Below are 20584 nucleotides of genomic sequence, written 5' to 3' on the forward strand. Positions count from 1 at the left end.
CATGGTGTGATGAAAGAAACATACAGGAACTAAAATCCTTCTGTTCACCTGATTTAGAATTCCTCACAATCAAATGTAGACCGCATTATCTACCAAGAGAATTCTCTTCGATTATAATCACAGCCGTATATATCCCCCCAAGCAGACACATCGATGGCTCTGAACGAACTTTATTTAACTCTCTGCAAACTGGAAATGATTTATCTGGAGGCTGCATTCATTGTAGCTGGGGATTTTAACAAGGCTAATCTCAAAACAAGACTCCCTAAATTTTATCAGCATATCGATTGCGCAACCAGCGGTGGAAAGACCTTGGATCATTGTTACTCTAACTTCCGCGACGCATATAAGGCCCTGCCCCGCCCCCTTTCGGAAAAGCTGACCACGACTCCATTTTGTTGATCCCTGCCTACAGACAGAAACTAAAACAAGAGGCTCCCACGCTGAGGTCTGTCCAACGCTGGTCCGACCAAGCTGACTCCACACTCCAAGACTGCTTCCATCACGTGGACTGGGATATGTTCCGTATTGCGTCAGATAACAATATTGACGAATATGCTGATTCGGTGTGCGAGTTCATTAGAACGTGCGTTGAAGATGTCGTTCCCATAGCAACGATTAAAACATTCCCTAACCAGAAACCGTGGATTGATGGCAGCATTCGTGTGAAACTGAAAGCGCGAACCACTGCTTTTAATCAGGGCAAGGTGTCTGGTAACATGACTGAATACAAACAGTGCAGCTATTCCCTCCGCAAGGCTATCAAACAAGCTAAGCGCCAGTACAGAGACAAAGTAGAATCTCAATTCAACGGCTCAGACACAAGAGGCATGTGGCAGGGTCTACAGTCAATCACGGACTACAGGAAGAAATCCAGCCCAGTCACGGACCAGGATGTCTTGCTCCCAGGCAGACTAAATAACTTTTTTGCCCGCTTTGAGGACAATACAGTGCCACTGACACGGCCTGCAACGAAAACATGCGGTCTCTCCTTCACTGCAGCCGAGGTGAGTAAGACATTTAAACGTGTTAACCCTCGCAAGGCTGCAGGCCAAGACGGCATCCCCAGCCGCGCCCTCAGAGCATGCGCAGACCAGCTGGCCGGTGTGTTTACGGACATATTCAATCAATCCCTATACCAGTCTGCTGTTCCCACATGCTTCAAGAGGGCCACCATTGTTCCTGTTCCCAAGAAAGCTAAGGTAACTGAGCTAAACGACTACCGCCCCGTAGCACTCACATCCGTCATCATGAAGTGCTTTGAGAGACTAGTCAAGGACCATATCACCTCCACCCTACCTGACACCCTAGACCCACTCCAATTTGCTTACCGCCCAAATAGGTCCACAGACGATGCAATCTCAACCACACTGCACACTGCCCTAACCCATCTGGACAAGAGGAATACCTATGTGAGAATGCTGTTCATCGACTACAGCTCGGCATTCAACACCATAGTACCCTCCAAGCTCGTCATCAAGCTCGAGACCCTGGGTCTCAACCCCGCCCTGTGCAACTGGGTACTGGACTTCCTGACGGGCCGCCCCCAGGTGGTGAGGGTAGGCAACAACATCTCCTCCCCGCTGATCCTCAACACTGGGGCCCCACAAGGGTGCGTTCTGAGCCCTCTCCTGTACTCCCTGTTCACCCACGACTGCGTGGCCACGCACGCCTCCAACTCAATCATCAAGTTTGCGGACGACACAACAGTGGTAGGCTTGATTACCAACAACGACGAGACGGCCTACAGGGAGGAGGTGAGGGCCCTCGGAGTGTGGTGTCAGGAAAATAACCTCACACTCAACGTCAACAAAACTAAGGAGATGATTGTGGACTTCAGGAAACAGCAGAGGGAACACCCCCCCCCATCCACATCGATGGAACAGTAGTGGAGAGGGTAGCAAGTTTTAAGTTCCTCAGCATACACATCACAGACAAACTGAATTGGTCCACTCACACAGACAGCATCGTGAAGAAGGCGCAGCAGCGCCTCTTCAACCTCAGGAGGCTGAAGAAATTCGGCTTGTCACCAAAAGCACTCACAAACATCTAAAGATGCACAATCGAGAGCATCCTGGCGGGCTGTATCACCGCCTGGTATGGCAACTGCACCGCCCTCAACCGTAAGGCTCTCCAGAGGGTAGTGAGGTCTGCACAACGCATCACCGGGGGCAAACTACCTGCCCTCCAGGACACCTACACCACCCGATGCTACAGGAAGGCCATAAAGATCATCAAGGACATCAACCACCCGAGCCACTGCCTGTTCACCCCGCTGTCATCCAGAAGGCGAGGTCAGTACAGGTGCATCAAAGCTGGGACCGAGAGACTGAAAAACAGCTTCTATCTCAAGGCCATCAGACTGTTAAACAGCCACCACTAACATTGAGTGGCTGCTGCCAACACACTGTCAATGACACTGACTCAACTCCAGCCACTTTAATAATGGGAATTGATGGGAAATGATGTAAATATATCACTAGCCACTTTAAACAATGCTACCTTATATAATGTTACTTACCCTACATTATTCATCTCATATGCATACGTATATACTGTACTCTATATCATCGACTGCATCCTTATGTAATACATGTATCACTAGCCACTTTAACTATGCCACTTTGTTTACACACTCATCTCATATGTATATACTGTTCTCGATACCATCTACTGTATCTTGCCTATGCTGCTCTGTACCATCACTCATTCATATATCCTTATGTACATATTCTTTATCCCCTTACACTGTGTATAAGACAGTCGTTTTTTGGAATTGTTAGTTAGATTACTTGTTCGTTATTACTGCATTGTCGGAACTAGAAGCACAAGCATTTCGCTACACTCGCATTAACATCTGCTAACCATGTGTATGTGACAAATAAAATTTGATTTGATTTGATTTGAAGATGGGTCAAGGGGAGGGATCCTGAGAGGAGTACATGGGGATAAACCAACAAGTGATATGTTTCTATAATATTGGATTTTTGGCATCTGTAGTAATTGTTATCAACTGTACTGCAGGGGTGGAACATAAGTCACAGAAAATAGAGGTTGTGGTGGCAGCTGCAGAGAGGTATTTGGGTGTGCAAGACTTGACATCAGAAGAGTTACAGGGTGTAGTAAGTGGTGGTGTCTCATCCTTTCAGGCTGTTGGCCTGAAGTAGGACTAAATAGATTTATATAGTGGTGTACTGTATTTATTATTAATGTAGTGTTAGATTGTAGAGTATTTGTTGTATTAAAAAAAACGTGTTGATATAAAAAAAAAAAATGCTAAGTATACGGGAGTTATACTCCAGTCTAGTAGGTGGCGGTAATGCAACATTTATTGGATGCCAACCGCCATTAAACCTCATTGAAGAAGAAGAGCTCTAGCTCTGTCTTATTTTGTGCCAATGCTCATTGATGCCATAGGATACAGAAAAGTATATCAAGAAAAGTAAAAGTGTAGTATATTGCAATTAAGTGGACAATATTACTGGGGGAAACTAAAACCACTGATGTTGAGCTTTATCCAACAGTAGTCTAACAAAAAGGCACAATGCATAAACAGTATGTTTCTGCAGTGTGGGTTTGATTGAATATGACCCCTTATATCATCTTACCAGTCATGTCTGCGACAACATTTTAAATAAACTCAGAGTCCCAATTCTCCACCCTTCTCCCAAAGTGTGCACTGCCACACTTTCTGGCATGGATTTAACAATAGTGGAAACCCCCTCCAGCCTGTCCCCATATAATAGACACTTCTTGATGGCTTCTTGGGTTTTGTAGATCTGAAAAGACTATAGCCTGAGAACCCACCCCACCTACCCAAGGCTATGATAGTTTGAGAAAGACGTGTTCATCTCTGGCTTGGCTACTGATTTTTGCCATTTTTTCTGCATTCAGGCTAACTTCTTTAAAAGGATAATGAATGTGCTAATAGCAGGTTTTCACTGTGGTGTTGTATTAACGGGGCAAAGAAAGACACTTTATAGAAGATTTCAATTTTTGAAAATGTTATTTTGTTATTGATGTACCACCTCTTCTTGTGTCCAGCTAATTGTTCAATCATACATTACATCAGAGATAAACGTGTATGTGGCCAATAAAATTTGACTTGATCTACCAACCTCTTATCCCGTAGCCTAAACATTTGACAATCCATTGGAATTTCTTCCAAACATAAGAGATTCAACATCAAATAAACAAACACAAAGATAAAACAGAAACAACTGATTGCAAAATCAATGCATTTTTATTTTGTTATTTTGTTTTTAAATTGAAACATTGTGGTGGCGTCATTACTGCTATAGCCTCTAAAAGAAGACTTTGAATAACCAAAGTGCTAGAATAGTTACATTTCAATGGCTTCACTCTGTTAGTAAGAATTGTACATCGAAAAATTAGCTCAGGTGAAAACACATATCAAACAAAATTGATAAAATTAGCCTCTACCCCCTGATTGACATGTAGGATGGGAGATATGATACAATACCCTAAATGACTTCACTTGTCTAAAAATAAAGTCCTTTACTTGGTTGTCATGTCCACAGCATAAACATCATTACACTAAGTCTGAGCCTTCACACCAGAATAACACCACACTTTAACTACATGGGCCTTTAGTCAAACCAATACAAAGAGAAGATCTAATGCAACGTAATCGCCAATGAGCTATCAAATGAATGCTAGTTAGACACCGCATACAGATTCTCAAGCCAAGAAAGATCACACAATTCATTTGATGCTTAAATAATCGTTTGACCATCCAGTGTTTTTGTCATACATATTCTTTTAAGAGCTACAATCAAATAATGTCTTATGTCTTTATGTGAGTAGATTAAATTTAAGGAAGTACTTCACCAAAGCCCAAAAGGAAATGACACCTTTTCTTTAAAACCACAGCAGCCTTCATAAAACCAAATGACACACCGCTAAAATGATTACAAACAGTCTTACAGCGTACAGAGACCTCTACACCTTATAGCCAATACACACAATACAGTTATAGTTTTACGGCGAGCCAGTCTACTAGCATATACATTCAGATAACTTCTTTCTCATAGCATTTATGCTAATGCCAGCAGAAGCTGCCGTTCAGTTTTACATAGACAAACGGTAGACTACATTAAACCCTCAAGAAGCTATAGAACAAATGTTCTTCATACTGTTCCTAGTCCCCGACACAATAAATGCTTTTATGGTATTTTTTTTCCATTTCAAATATAAAACTGGTGACAAATGTAAGGACTATATGTGTACACAGATAAAGGGTTTTAATTCTCATTTTAATACAGTGTTTGCAAACTTGTAAAAATTGTACTTAAAATAATGTGAACGGCATGCATGAAAATATGAGTACTCTGCTTTTGCAGAATTAGATACATCCCCTTTTTAGGAATCACTTAAATTTGCAGAAGATTTTCTGGAAATGTCCTCTGTTAAAATCTAACCAGCTTTTTTCATATACAAACATTATACCTGCTATAATAATGAATTATACAAGAACGTGTGAAGTTACACTCAAAACTTCCTTAAAAGTGGAACCATTTTGATAATAATGTTGAAAGCACTTGTAAAGTTCTCTCCTGTGCATTATCATCCTGTAACTCATCATTTTTCTATTGTACACATTGTAATTTATATACAGGAAAAAGCTGTGTATTATTTTTAGTTTTAAAAAGGAAAACAAACCCCACAGCAATTTACAACCTGACATTTATGGGTCCAAGAAAAAACTATAAGGCGAGTGTTGGAGGTGGATCAGAAGTGTTCCTCTAGGTTTTGTGTAATTTTGTTGATTTTCTTTCTCCTACTACTAGAATTGAGCTTTTGTGCCATCTTTGGTCACAGGTGTAAGTTCAGTTGCACCTGTAGTTTTTCTGTGATGGAGTCCTTTTTGCTGTCACCACAATACTCCTCAAAAGCTCTCACGACACCAATGGCACGTTACGAGTCACAAACAGGAAGCAGAATTCTCCTGGTCCATAGACCACAGGAAGTGAGAGCCATACAATTAGAATTCAGATTCCATGGTGAGAACCTTCCAGGTCCCTCAATTGACAGGGAGTGAGATTTTCATGCTCATATTGAAATCAGACGGATCAAGTCCTGGCTGAAATTTCTTGAGTTTTTCAGTTTGTAACTTTCTGCCCTGGAAACAGATGAGAAGAATTCCTGCACACCTGAAAATTAAGAAAATATTACAATATATCAGATATTGACAGCATTTTGGGCATCTGTTTGAAAGAAGGTAGCCATTATAGAGGACATAGCCCATGCATTCACTAATGCTTACGAGTCCCTTAGTTTTTACTAATTCAGTTTACTGACTTTTACAAGTTCCATTTTGCAAGCCACCCACAAATCTACGGGAGCAATCATTCGACGATGCTAGAGAGCATCAAGAGGTCTGTGGGCTACAATTGTCATGGCCACCCTGGTTGTCATGGAAATCATCAGTTGAGCCACAGTTCATTAGAGTGCCACTACTCTTTTTACTCAGGTTTGCTTAAACTGAATAATTCACTGATGCATATAGTTAACAACACCTTACAGGGATTAACAGTAACCAATCAGATAGCCACCTCTCTTTGTAATGTAATTCCTACAGAATGGGCTGTCTATGAGCTGGCCTGTGGGGGGGGGGGTTAATGGACAAAGAGAGAGTTAGAGAGAGTATTTGTGTGACAATAGGTGTGTTTTGAACATCATCCATGTTTCCTTTGTGACTAGTCACCCACACACACAGCTGACAGGACAAACCGCAGCCAGAATCAAAACAGACAAGAGTCAGACTTTCAGTTGGAAACATGAAGGTCTGTTCGCGTGTGTGTACTGTTTGGAGTAGAATGAAGTACATTAATCAGAGCAGGAATGTAAATTGGAAAACAGAACAAGTATAGTGAAATGGAGCAGAGCTGTACCAGGTTTAGACATGTACATGGAATGGATCAGAAAATATTGAGCACTACCACTGAACAGTGTGGGGTATAAAAATGATGATTTTATTAGAGAAGTGGGGGGAGAAAAGTACTTTACTTGGTAAAGTACCTGGTGGAGCACAGCTACCCCTACGATTGAAGCTTCTTTTCTCCCGACCTGCTTTTAGCTCCATCTCCTTGCTGAAACACACATACACATACGAGTGAGGCAAAGCCAATCTCAGAATCCTATCCTGACAAGCAGCAACCCAACACAGCAACCCGAGTGCAGCTAGACCAGAGGTGAGATGTTGTAACAATAGCAACCTGAAACCATCAACCTGAAAGCAGTAAACCCCACCACAGAAGCAAATGTTAGCATTACACACAGTTAGCAGGATAACATGAAGTGAAAGCACACAACATACTAGAGGCAAATTCCTGGAAATAAAAGAATAGCCCAGAGGAGTTATATCACCAGAAACAAGAAAAAATAAAGTGTTGAGGCAGTGTGCACCTGGTTCATGTCAGAACAATCAGTTCTCCATTTGAATGTGGGCCACAAACAATAGCGCAAGTTAACATCATTTATCTTGCCCTGGAGGCAGCTCTACAGAGTGGTCACTAGCTGGCACAGCCACAATGTCATACAATCTGATTTTAAACCTTACCCTAACCACACTGCTAACCCTAATGCTTAACCATAACCTTAAATTAAGACCAAAAAGCTCATTTTATCCCCATACATTTTTACAATATAGCCAATTTGGACTTCGCAGCTGGCTTATCTACAGGGAAGTTCCTCAGTTCTGCCTCCAGGACAAGACTCATGACAATAAATGTCAACCTGCAACAATAGCTGGGGCAACATCCTAGTCACTGAGCACCCATTGAATGCGCACAAACACACAGACACTCAAAACAGACATACACACACTGGTAGCATTGGCCGCAGCACTCCACATCAGATCACAGCACCCCATACTGAATTAAGGTCCAAAGGTTCTGACCCGCCTGTTTTCTGTTCAGGCTCAGAACCCTAGAACCTCCCCTGGGGCAACTCTATATGCAGCCTATTCCATCGTCATGCCAACCTCTAACTCCTCCTCCTCCAGTAAGAAAGGGCAGGGCCAGGGGTCTCCTCGGTCCCAACTCCCCCTGTCCCCGCCCTGGTCGTCAGGCGTGGGCGTGGACACCCGGCGGATGACCTTTCTGATGACCTGGCAAATGGGGGGAGATAATGATCATGGTCAAGAAGGAGAGAGTATGACCGAGATACACACACAAACACAAAGAGAGGGTTTAGGTCATTTTGGGAGGAGAGTTTAGAGGAGGTGGGTATGATAATTCAGAGGTGTGTTCTTAGGAAGACGGGTGAATCAGAGTGAAGGCAGATAGTTACTTTTCTAGTGATGATGTTACCGTCTTCATCAGTAAACTGTTCTTCTGTCACTGATTCGCCCGGAATATTCTTTGCCTGTTCTCCCTGTAAGTGTTCATGGTTAGGACTACAATCAGAACTGGTCCAAATTCACCTCAGCCAGTGTAACAGCAAACCATTAACACACTTTACATCACCAGCACCATCAAACTGCAAGCAAACCTCTAGAGAAGAGAGAATATCTTTGAATTCCCCAAGAGTTGTTGAGTCAAGCAAAATCAAAGTGAAGTGTCCCTTTAAATGGCATCACAGAGGCAACAGTGAGACACAGAATGTTCCTTGATTTAAAGTCAAGCCATGAAAGCAGGTTACCAGGCCAGGACACACTAACACGCTCGCACGCACACCATTCAAACACTGTACACACACTGTTTACAAACACACATTTCAGGAGTTTCCTTTTTCTCCCACCGCTTGCTGTCAGTTAAGAGAGCCACACCAGTCCACTGCACACCAGTCCACTGCACACCAGGAGGCAAAGTTAAATGAACTATCTACCGCCAACCCAAACCAAACTTCACCCAGTCTCAGCAGGGTACCTTGAGAATGACCCGGCGCCGAAACACCCTGGTGGTGACAGTCCGCTCCTCGTCAGAGCCGGACTCACTAAAATGCTGCTGATGAATGCAGTTAAGTAACATTACAGATATTGAAAAGGGGATGGAAACACAAAATGCGTAGGTGGTAGAGAATCTTTTTTGCTTCACACAATCCCAAGGATCTTTCTTCTAACACCTACAAAAATAAACAATGGCACATCTGGAAAAATTGGTCCAGTTAAATTTACAGTTGATTTGAAAGTATAGACATCCACTTCATGTGTCACTGTAAAAAGGGAACAGTGATGCACCTGATGAGTAGTATTCACTGTAGTAGACACACATTCTAAAAAAAAACATTTACAGTACACTATCCTGCATAGTCTTTGCAATTACCTGGACTTTCCTCTCAGATACAAGCGTGCCTTCTTCCTTCCCACGTCCAGTTCTTCCGTTGGCTGAGTCCTGCGATACAGGAAGTGACCCGTCCTGAGGTGGTAGCTCCGTGTTATCGCCATTGTGCCTAGACCTCGCTAGCTCTCCTCTAGAGGAAGAGGTGATGGAGTCACTGGAGTTCTCCTGGCTGTGGGGAGAGATTAGGAAAAAGGGTCAATTTGAGACTGAGATTAAATCTCAATTGAATGGTTTAGGATTATGATTGAGATCAACATTGATAAAGAGTTAGATTGAGAATAGGATGGAATTGGTATCAAATTGAATGAATAAATTGTGACGAAGGCAGAAAGACTAAGGCGAAGATATTAAATCCCAGTTGTAGATATACATGAAAGTGTATTTATCCTTAATCCATAACTGTGATGGAATAATTTAGTTTTGTGTACCTATTTTCCTGGCGGTCTAGCAGGTCTGAGCTCACACTGCGGCCGGGTGTGGGGGGCTCCACGTTGACGCTGGATGTGTCACTGTGCCAACCTGGAAGTGAACACACGTCTTTTTCTGCCTGTTGCACCTGACTAAGAATCTCCTGAACCCTGGCCTCCGTCATTTCCTCGTCCTCCTCCTCTGAGCCTTCCTCCAAATGAATATCCTCCAACAGCGACTTGAACTTATCTTCTGTCTTCTCGTCTTCGTCTCCATCCTCTTCCTCGGTGGAACCAGACACACCCTGCTCCCCCAATGCCTCAGCCCAGGCCTGGGGGGAGAGATATGCACCCTCTTCTTCCACTACCTCAGCCCCATTCTCTACTGCCTTACCCCCCTCCACCCTCACCTTAGTCCCCTCTTCCGCTAACTTAGCCCCGATCTTTGCTTCTACCACTTTATCCCCCTCTTCTGCCATCTCACCCACCTCTACCCCTTCCTCACCACCTCCCTTTACGACGTCCTCAGCCTCCACCGCTGATGCCCCTGTCTGTCTGCTGTCCTCCTGCTGTTGGAGGCTTATGTCCACTTCCTTTTTCTCTTCTTCCACTTGTACCATCAGCACCTGGTCACCTTCAGCCATTCCTGTGTTGGTGGCAGCGGTGGGATCTAAGTGAAGGGTGTGAATGGACAGGGACAGCTCCCAGGGCCTAAGGTGGGTTCTAGTGGAGGTGTCAGGCTCCACACTAGGCTCCATGTGGCCAGTCCAGGGCTCAGACTGGGTGAGGATGAGGGTAGGGGGGTGTGGGTGGAGCTGGACAGGGATGGGGTCGATGGTGAGGGTAGGGGGTTCAGAGTGGAACTCCGTGAAGGGAGGGTCAGAGTGCAGTTGGACTGGGGATTGCAGCTCCGCTAGGATGCTGTGATAATCTGTTGGGAGATGATATAAGCACATGGAAGCACTTGACACAAGAAATCCCACATAAAACACACACCACATGGACTGAGTGACATGGACAAATGCACAGAGACGGATAATAGAGCATGCAACGAAAAACACCCACTAATTGTGGTGACACTCAGAGGGGACACTGGTGTCACAATCACCAGCACAATATTCAGCACTTTTGATTCACTTGAGAGCTATCTTAGAGAAACTCAAGGTAAAATTGTGATAAAACTAAATATATTTATTTAAAACGATCAATACTTTTGTCCGTGGCAGCTTTGAACAGTTTTATGACAAGTTTACTTTCTTCTGTTAAAGGGATGAATTCATATGCAGCCTTTGAGATGAGATAAGAAAACATAAATAAATTATATACACAACCGTTCAAAAGTTTGTGGACTCTTAGAAATGTCCTTGCTTTTGAAAGAAAAGCAATTTTTTTGTCCATTAAAAATAATCAAATTGATCAGAAATACAGCGTAGACATTGTTAATGTTGTAAATTACTATTTTTTATGGAATATCTACATGTGCGTTCAGAGGCCCATTATCAGCAACCATCACTTGTGTTCTATTGGCACATTGTGTTAGCTAATCCAAGTTTATCATTTTAAAAGGCTAATTGATCATTAGAAAACCCTTTTGCAATTATGTTAGCACAGATGAAAACTGTTGTGCTTATTAAAGAAGAAATAAAACTGGCCTTCTGTAGACTAGTTGAGTATCTGGAGCACCAGCATTTGTGGGTTCGATTACAGGCTCAAAATGCCCAGAAACAAAGGACTTTCCCCTGAAACTCCCACTCCACTTTCTATACTGGTTAGAGCCAGTTTGCGCTGTTCTGTGAAGGGAGTAGTACGCAGCATTGTACCAGATCTTCAGTTTATTGGCAATTTCTCGCATTGAATAGCCTTCATTTCTCAGAACAAGAATAGACTGATGAATCTCGGAAGAAAGTGCTTTGTTTCTGGCCATTTTAAGCCTGTAATCGAACCCACAAATGCTGGTGCTCCAGATACTCAACTAGTCTACAGAAGGACAGTTTTATTGCATATTTAATCAGAACAACAGTTTTCAGCTGTGCTAACATAATTGCAAAAGGGTTTTCTAATGATCAATTAGTCTTTTAAAATTATAAACTTGGATTAGCTAACACAACGTGCCATTGGAACACAGGAGTGATGGTTGCTGATAATGGGCCTCTGTACACCTATGTAGATATTCCATAACAAATCAGCCGTTTCCAGCGACAACAGTCATTTACAACATTAACAATGTCTACACTGTATTTTGGATCAATTTGATGTTATTTTAAAGGACATTTTTTTTAAAATTTTCTTTCAAAAACAAGGACATTTATAAGTGACCCCAAACTTACCGTTTGAACGGTAGTGTATGTGAGGCATGCCAGGAATACGATTTGCATATGTGCGATGAGTGGGTTTTATTAGTTAACATTTGAGTGCGTGTTCAGTCATGCTCACACAGAAAGATAAAAGAAGAGAGGTGAGGGGGCCTAGATTCATATTTCCAGGATAGAGGTGTCAATGCCAACTCAAGGGAGAGGAGAAGAAGGTACGGGAGACACACGGGGACACTGACACACAGGAAAGGGGGACTGGGAATGGATGGGAGGAAGGGCCAGGACTAGGGCAGTGAGACCCTGCAGCTGATATTAGGGGGAGGATGGCAAAGGAGATGGGGTGGGACGAAGGGGGAAATTGGGACCGGCATGGGGTCACATCGGGAGACAGCTGGGGGGTGGGAGTAGAGGAGAGGGCTGAGGCGTCCCCAGTAGGTTTAAGACTTGGTGACTGAGCAGGAGGTGAGGGAATTAGCTGGGGTATAGGAGTAGAGGACAGGTGTGTGGGTTGACTGGGGTCCCCAGTGGGTTGAAGAGTTGAAGACTGGGGGTCGAGAAGGAGACATGGAAGAGGAGAGGTTGCTGGATCAGGCGGTGGGGACGGGGATAAAGGTCTGCTGAGGCCTCTGGTCCATAAAGGTCTCTAGTCTATAAGTAAGACAGAGGACCATTAACTTGGGGATCGGCTGGGAGATAATGGACGATGTGGGGGTGTGGACTTAGTAAGGGAGTGGGGTGTGGAGGTCTGCAAGACCAAGGGGGAATCAGGGTTGAGGGAATGATTCTCAATTTCTCAATCGAGGGAGAAACTGGGAATGAAGAGATGGAGGAGCTCTCAGGAACAAGAAAACATGCTACAGGTGAGGAAAGACGATTAAAGAGAAACAAAGACATACAAAAAAAATCTAACAAAATACTAAAACGTGTTAGCAACACGAGACAATTATGAATGAGAGGACAGAGGTGATTTTGAGAGATTAGGAAACAGGGAAGGAAAAGGGATTGGGAAGAGCAGAGATGACAGCACAAGACTCTTAATAAGCGCTTAAGAGCTGTTATAAGCTGCCCTGGAGGTTGGGCTGTGGCGATGGACGAGAGCATGAGGGGAGGAAGGTAGTCTGGTTTCACAGAGGAGGAAGCTCTGTCATTCTATCCAGGGATGGCTCAGAGGAACTGGAGGTACTGGAGACTAGAGAACTAAACAGATCTAGAGGTATTGATGAATTCAGACAGTTGAGTCTATGGCTACTCCATGCATTAGGGAACAAAGGTGTGTAAACAGTAGTGTCCTGTTAAAGGTACAAGGTAATCAGGTAAAAGCAGTGTCTTACAGAATGCACCTGGTTAGCATCATGGATTGTTTTAGTGTTTGCCATCAATTCATCTTTCAAAATCCTTCATGCACAAATGCAAATGCATTTTTAGAGGGCTTAAATAATATCAAAGTGGTGATCGGGTCATGGCAATTAAGACCTCTTTAGAAACATTTTGGGTTTGACATGCTGCCTTCATCATCAGGGTTGATGTCAATTTAATAGTAACCCAGTCATTTCATAACGTGAATTATAATCAATTTCCTGAAAGTGAACCCATGGTACTCTGCATGCTAACATTTCCTCACACTCATTTGAGTGCATGTCAGAAAATGGGTATACTCAAGCTGGAAATAAAGCCATAAAACGAAGGGTCATACATCACCCTATCTAAGATAGGGTACTGTAGTCTCTATAGGCAAATTGCATTCAATAGTATAGCCAGGCAATTTGTTCTTATTTTTGCTACAGTTCTAATGCAAAAACAAAAGAGTGGCAGCAGAGGTAAGAGGTCAGCTAGATGGAGCTAAACTTTACCATCAGCCTGATCCAGGTAAACAGCGTTATCATCGGCAAAACTTCTCGTGCCTGAAATGTTACCATAGTCAAATATCGGCCCCTCCAGTAAAGTCACAATATCCATCCGATTGACTTTGGTCAGCACTCCAGTTAAGGCATCCGCTGTAAGAAAAACAGACCACCCGAAAGTCAGTCAAACAAAGACAAGACACTATTGTACAATATGGCAGTTGTTTGTACAATACGCGCGAGGTAATCAATATAAATAGTTTACTATCACACTGCAGTGTGTGGAGACGGAAAGAAGATTGCCGTTGTCCTCTTCTCTTGTACCAGGAAAATAGGTAAAATGTCCTTTTCCTGTACTGAACATAATGTACTTAGTTGTTCTAAAATAATGTTGGAGCATGACAAGGATAGGTGACTTCATATGCAGCTGTTGGAATCTTAATAAACATAGAGGCCATTCTGCTTCTACACACAGTACCAGTAAAAAGTTTGGACACACCTACTCCTTCAACTGTTTTTCTTAATGTTTACTATTTTCTACATCGTAGAATAATAGTGAAGACATGAAAACTATGAAATAACACATATGGAATCATGTAGTAACCAAAAAAGTGTTTAAACGGATCAAAATATATTTTATATTTGAGATGCAAAGAGAAACGACAGTCCATCATTACTTTAAAACATGAAGGTCAATCTGGAAAATGTCAAGAACTTTTCAAGCTTCTTCAAATGCAGTCGCAAAAACCATCTAGCGCTATAATGAAACTGGCTCTCATGAGGACTGCCACAGGAAAGGAAGAACCAGAGTTATCTCTGCTGCAGAGGATAAGTTCATTAGAGTTAACTGCACCTCAGATTTCGGCCCAAATGAATGCTTCAGAGTTCAAGTAACAGACATCTCAACATCAATTGTTCAGAGGAGACTGTGTGAATCAGGCCTTCATGGTCGAATTTCTGCAAAGAAACCACTACTAAAGGACGCCAATAATAAGAAGAGACTTGCTTGGGCCAAGAAACACGAGCAATGGACATTAGATCTGTGAAAATCTGTCCTTCTGTCAGATGAGATTTTTGGTTCCAATCGGCATGTCTTTGTGAGAGTAGGTGAAGGGATGATCTCTGCATGTGTGGTTCCCACCGTGAACCATGGAGGAGCAGGTGTGATGGTGTTGGTGATTTATTTATAATTCAAGGCACACATAACTAGCATGGCTACCACAGCATTCTACAGCGATACGCCATCCCATCTGATTTGCCCTTACTGGGACTATCATTTGTTTTTCAACAGGACAATGACCCAACACACCTACAGACTTTGGCTATTTGACCAAGAAGGAGAGTGATGGAGTGCTGCATCAGATGACCTGGTCTCTACAATCACCCAACCCCAACCCAATTGAGATGGTTTGGGATGAGTTGGACCACAGAGCGAAGGAAAAGCAGTCAACAAGTGCTTAGCATATGTGGGAACTCCTTCAAGACTGTTGGAAAAGCATTCCTCATGACGCTGGTTGAGAAAATGCCAAGAGAGTGACAGGCTTTCATCAAGGCAAACGGTGGCTACTTTAAAGAATCTAAAATATATTTGATTTGTTCAACACTTTTTTGGTTACTACATGATTATATATGTGTTATTTCATAGTTCGGATGTCTTCACTATTATTCTACAATGTAGAAAATAATACAAATTAAAAATAACCCTTGAATGAGTAGGTGTGTCCAAACTTTTGACTGGTACTGTAAGTCATCTCAGAATGTAATTTACTATGTATGATACAAATTAAGCTAGAGAGAGAGTGTTCAGAAGGAGAGTGGGATGAAACCGGGTTGTGAAGCTCTGTGGTACACAATCATACAAGTGCAATAGAGTGAGACGTGATATAATAACTGTTAATAGAAAGTCACAGGGGGTATAAATACTTTTGGGAGAAAGAGGGACACTCACTCGTTGCGTTTTTACCGTCCCGGCTGACCCATTTCTTTAGTAGCATGAAGCTCTGCGCTGTCAGGGAGTTGGGGTTCTCCACTCGGATGTGGTTGATCTCGTCGACAGAAAAGTCCATTTCCCGAGCTAGCTCTGCAAACACATCAAAAAGCACATTACATCACATCAGTTACTAGTTATCAGTAAACTATCGGCCTATATCGAATCTTCCATTCCTCTCAAAAATTTTAGAGAAGGCTGTTGCTCAGCAACTCACTGCCTTCCTGAAGACAAACAATGTATACGAAATGCTTCAGTCTGGTTTTAGACCCCATCATAGCACTGAGACGGCACTTGTGAAGGTGGTAAATGACATTTTAATGGCATCGGACCGAGGCTCTGCATCTGTCCTCGTGCTCCTAGACCTTAGTGCCGCTTTTGATACCATCGATCACCACATTCTTTTGGAGAGATTGGAAACCCAAATTGGTCTACACGGACAAGTTCTGGCCTGGTTTAGATCTTATCTGTCGGAAAGATATCAGTTTGTCTCTGTGAATGGTTTGTCCTCTGACAAATCAACTGTAAATTTCGGTGTTCCTCAAGGTTCCGTTTTAGGACCACTATTGTTCTCACTATATATTTTACCTCTTGGGGATGTTATTCGAAAACATAATGTAAACTTTCACTGCTATGCGGATGACACACAGCTGTACATTTCAATGAAACATGGTGAAGCCCCAAAATTGCCCTCGCTAGAAGCATGTGTTTCAGACATAAGGAAGTGGATGGCTGCAAACTTTCTACTATTAAACTCGGACAAAACAGAGATGCTTGTTCTAGGTCCCAAGAAACAAAGAGATATTCTGTTGAATCTGACAATTAATCTTAATGGTTGTACAGTCGTCTCAAATAAAACTGTGAAGGACCTCGGCGTTACTCTGGACCCTGATCTCTCTTTTGAAGAACATATCAAGACCATTTCAAGGACATCTTTTTTCCATCTACGTAACATTGCAAAAATCAGAAACTTTCTGTCCAAAAATGATGCAGAAAAATTAATCCATGCTTTTGTCACTTCTAGGTTAGACTACTGCAATGCTATATTTTCCGGCTACCCGGATAAAGCACTAAATAAACTTCAGTTAGTGCTAAATACGGCTGCTAGAATCCTGACTAGAACCAAAAAATTTGATCATATTACTCCAGTGCTAGCCTCTCTACACTGGCTTCCTGTCAAAGCAAGGGCTGATTTCAAGGTTTTACTGCTAACCTACAAAGCATTACATGGGCTTGCTCCTACCTATCTCTCTGATTTGGTCCTGCCGTACATACCTACACGTACGCTACGGTCACAAGACGTAGGCCTCCTAATTGTCCCTAGAATTTCTAAGCAAACAGCTGGAGGCAGGGCTTTCTCCTATAGAGCTCCATTTTTATGGAACGGTCTGCCTACCCATGTCAGAGACGCAAACTCGGTCTCAACCTTTAAGTCTTTACTGAAGACTCATCTCTTCAGTGGGTCATATGATTGAGTGTAGTCTGGCCCAGGAGTGGGAAGGTGAACGGAAAGGCTCTGGAGCAACGAACCGCCCTTGCTGTCTCTGCCTGGCCGGTTCCCCTCTTTCCACTGGGATTCTCTGCCTCTAACCCTATTACAGGGGCTGGGTCACTGGCTTACTGGGGCTCTCTCATGCTGTCCCTGGAGGGGGTGCGTCACCTGAGTGGGTTGATTCACTGTTGTGGTCATCCTGTCTGGGTTGGCGCCCCCCTTGGGTTGTGCCGTGGCGGAGATCTTTGTGGGCTATACTCAGCCTTGTCTCAGGATGGTAAGTTGGTGGTTGAAGATATCCCTCTAGTGGTGTGGGGGCTGTGCTTTGGCAAAGTGGGTGGGGTTATATCCTTCCTGTTTGGCCCTGTCCGGGGTGACCTCGGATGGGGCCACAGTGTCTCCTGACCCCTCCTGTCTCAGCCTCCAGTATTTATGCTGCAGTAGTTTATGTGTCGGGGGGCTGGGGTCAGTTTGTTATATCTGGAGTACTTCTCCTGTCCTATTCGGTGTCCTGTGTGAATCTAAGTGTGCGTTCTCTAATTCTCTCCTTCTCTCTTTCTTTCTCTCTCTCGGAGGACCTGAGCCCTAGGACCTGAGCTCCAGGACTACCTGACATGATGACTCCTTGCTGTCCCCAGTCCACCTGGCCATGCTGCTGTTCCAGTTTCAACTGACCTGAGCCCTAGGACCATGCCCCAGGACTACCTGACATGATGACTCCTTGCTGTCCCCAGTCCACCTGGCCATGCTGCTGCTCCAGTTTCAACTTCCACCTGACTGTGCTGCTGCTCCAGTTTCAACTGTTCTGCCTTATTATTATTCGACCATGCTGGTCATTTATGAACATTTGAACATCTTGGCCATGTTCTGTTATAATCTCCACCCGGCACAGCCAGAAGAGGACTGGCCACCCCACATAGCCTGGTTCCTCTCTAGGTTTCTTCCTAGGTTTTGGCCTTTCTAGGGAGTTTTTCCTAGCCACCGTGCTTCTACACCTGCATTGCTTGCTGTTTGGGGTTTTAGGCTGGGTTTCTGTACAGCACTTTGAGATATCAGCTGATGTACGAAGGGCTATATAAATAAATTTGATTTGATTTGATCAGTTCAAGACATCCATTTCTATATCATACAGGCTTACTTTTCTCTGATGTAGCTCTTGCTGCTAATGATTCTCTGATCCACCTCTAGGCAGACAACACCATTCTGTATACATCTGGCCCTTCTTTGCACACTGTGCTAACAAACCTCCAAACGAGCTTCAACGCCATACAACACTCCTTCCATGGCCTCCAACTGCTTTTAAATGCTAGTAAAACTAAGTGCATGCTCTTCAACCGATTACTGCCCGCATCCTCCTGCCCGACTAGCATCACTACTCTGGACGGTTCTGACGTAGAGTATGTGGACTACAAATACCTAGGTGTCTGGTTAGACTGTAAACTCTCCCTCCAGACACACACTAAGCATCTCCAATCCAAAATTAAATCTAGAATCGGCTTCCTATTTCGCAACAAAGCCTCCTTCACTCATACCTTCAAACATACCCTCGTAAAACTGACTATCCTACCGATCCTTGACTTCAGCGATGTCATTTACAAAATAGCCCCAACACTCTACTCAGCAAACTGGATGTAGTCTATCACAGAGCCATCCGTTTTATCACCAAAGCCCCATATACTATCCACCATTGTGACCTCTGATCTCGTTGGCTGGCCCTCACTACATATCCGTCGCCAAACTCACTGGCTACAGGTCATCTATAAGTCTTTGCTACGTAAAGCTCCGCCTTATCTCAGCTCACTGGTCACCGTAGCAACACCCACCCATAGCACACACTCCAGCAGGTATATTTCACTGGTCATCCCCAAAGCCAACACTTCCTTTGGCCGCCTTTCCTTCCAGTTCTCTGCAGCCAATGACTGGAACAAATTGCAAAAATCTCTGAAGCTCTCTCTAACTTTAAGCATCAGCTGTCAGAGCAGCTTACCGATCACCCGACTACCTCATCCCCATATTATTACATACCCTCTTGCTCTTTTGCATGCCAGTATCTCTACTTGCACATAATCATCTGCACATATATCACTCCAGTATTAATGCTAAATTGTAATTATTTTTGCCTCTATGGCCTATTTATTGCCTACCTCCCTACTCTCCTACATTTGCACACACTGTACATAGATCTTTCTATTTTTCTTTTCTGTTATTGACTGTATGTTTGTTTATGTGTAACTCTGTGTTGTTGTTTGTGTCACACTGCTTTGCTTTATCTTGGCCAGGTCGCAGTTGTAAATGAGAACTTGTTCTCAACTGGCCTACCTGGTTAAATAAAGGTGAAAAAAATAAAATAAATAAACACTAGTATGCAGAGCTGCAGTGCAGGAAGTGTCACTCTGAAGAGGGCACTGTTTCCTCACAATAATACCGTGTTGGTTTCTTGAGAGAGGGGAAAGCAGGAGGATAGAGGGCCAAATGGCACTAAGACCATGGAGCACCATTTTCTTACCAGTCCAGCTAAGTCCCAGGTGGTCAGCCACGATGGCCATCCGCAGGTCTGTTCGCTCACAGGGACTCTGAGGACCTGAAGGGCAGAGAACATCTATTAATCAACACTGTTCAGTATCTTTTCTACTGACTGAAATTGGAGTACTGAGGACTCATTCCTTTTTTGGCCAAGCGTGGAATTTTCCAAATTCATACGGAGTGTTATGCAGCCTCTCCTCTGGGTTTAATATAGACATGTTTAATCAACAGGTTTACTGTGAATGTGAATTGTATTACTCAATGGGTTGGTTAGGCTGACACTAACACTTCAGATTTGGTTTCCAGAATGGCAAGAAAAGGCAGACTAGACACAATATGACCGACTATAGTGTGTTATTTGGACACAGGTGCTCTGTGAATGTTTGTGAATATGTATCCTCAAAGCAGGCAGTAATTGTCATAAGAACTATACAAACAAAATAAAGTAAAAACATCGGTCAAAAGAGTCATGTACTCGTAGGAGCTCTAGTGGACTCACAGTTCTTAATGGGACTACACAGTACACATGCGGTCAACCTTTGTGTTTCTGCTAAGGCTAATTAGCTCAGTGACACAACTTGAACATGAAATAGAATAAACTAGAACTGCTGTTTTCAGTAGCCACCCTGCACAGACAGACAGATAGACAGACTCAGTAGCCGTCAACAGGAAACTGGCTGTGCCAGTGCACCAGTCACTACTCTGGCATGCTGAGGT

The 20584-nt window shown here is 43.4% G+C and overlaps 1 protein-coding gene across 5 annotated transcripts in view; it reads right to left on the reverse strand.

The window, feature by feature from the left end:
• Positions 1–4224: 4224 nt before the first annotated feature.
• The window catches only part of LOC112253101 (ankyrin-3), a 144537-nt gene continuing 128177 nt past the window's right edge, over positions 4225–20584 (reverse strand). For all 5 annotated transcript variants that reach the window (XM_042323627.1, XM_024425034.2, XM_024425032.2 and 2 more), the window contains 10 exons: positions 19851–19925; positions 15814–15945; positions 13875–14018; positions 9734–10643; positions 9288–9474; positions 8892–8969; positions 8314–8397; positions 8006–8131; positions 7042–7112; positions 4225–6173 (listed from right to left, as the gene is read on the reverse strand). In XM_042323627.1, the coding sequence (XP_042179561.1) occupies positions 7062–7112; positions 8006–8131; positions 8314–8397; positions 8892–8969; positions 9288–9474; positions 9734–10643; positions 13875–14018; positions 15814–15945; positions 19851–19925 (1787 nt within the window). In that variant the 3' untranslated portion in view covers positions 4225–6173; positions 7042–7061. The remainder of the gene's footprint in view (positions 6174–7041; positions 7113–8005; positions 8132–8313; positions 8398–8891; positions 8970–9287; positions 9475–9733; positions 10644–13874; positions 14019–15813; positions 15946–19850; positions 19926–20584) is intronic.

The sequence above is a fragment of the Oncorhynchus tshawytscha genome, linkage group LG06, assembly GCF_018296145.1.
Source record: "Oncorhynchus tshawytscha isolate Ot180627B linkage group LG06, Otsh_v2.0, whole genome shotgun sequence".
Taxonomy (NCBI): Eukaryota; Metazoa; Chordata; class Actinopteri; order Salmoniformes; family Salmonidae; genus Oncorhynchus; species Oncorhynchus tshawytscha.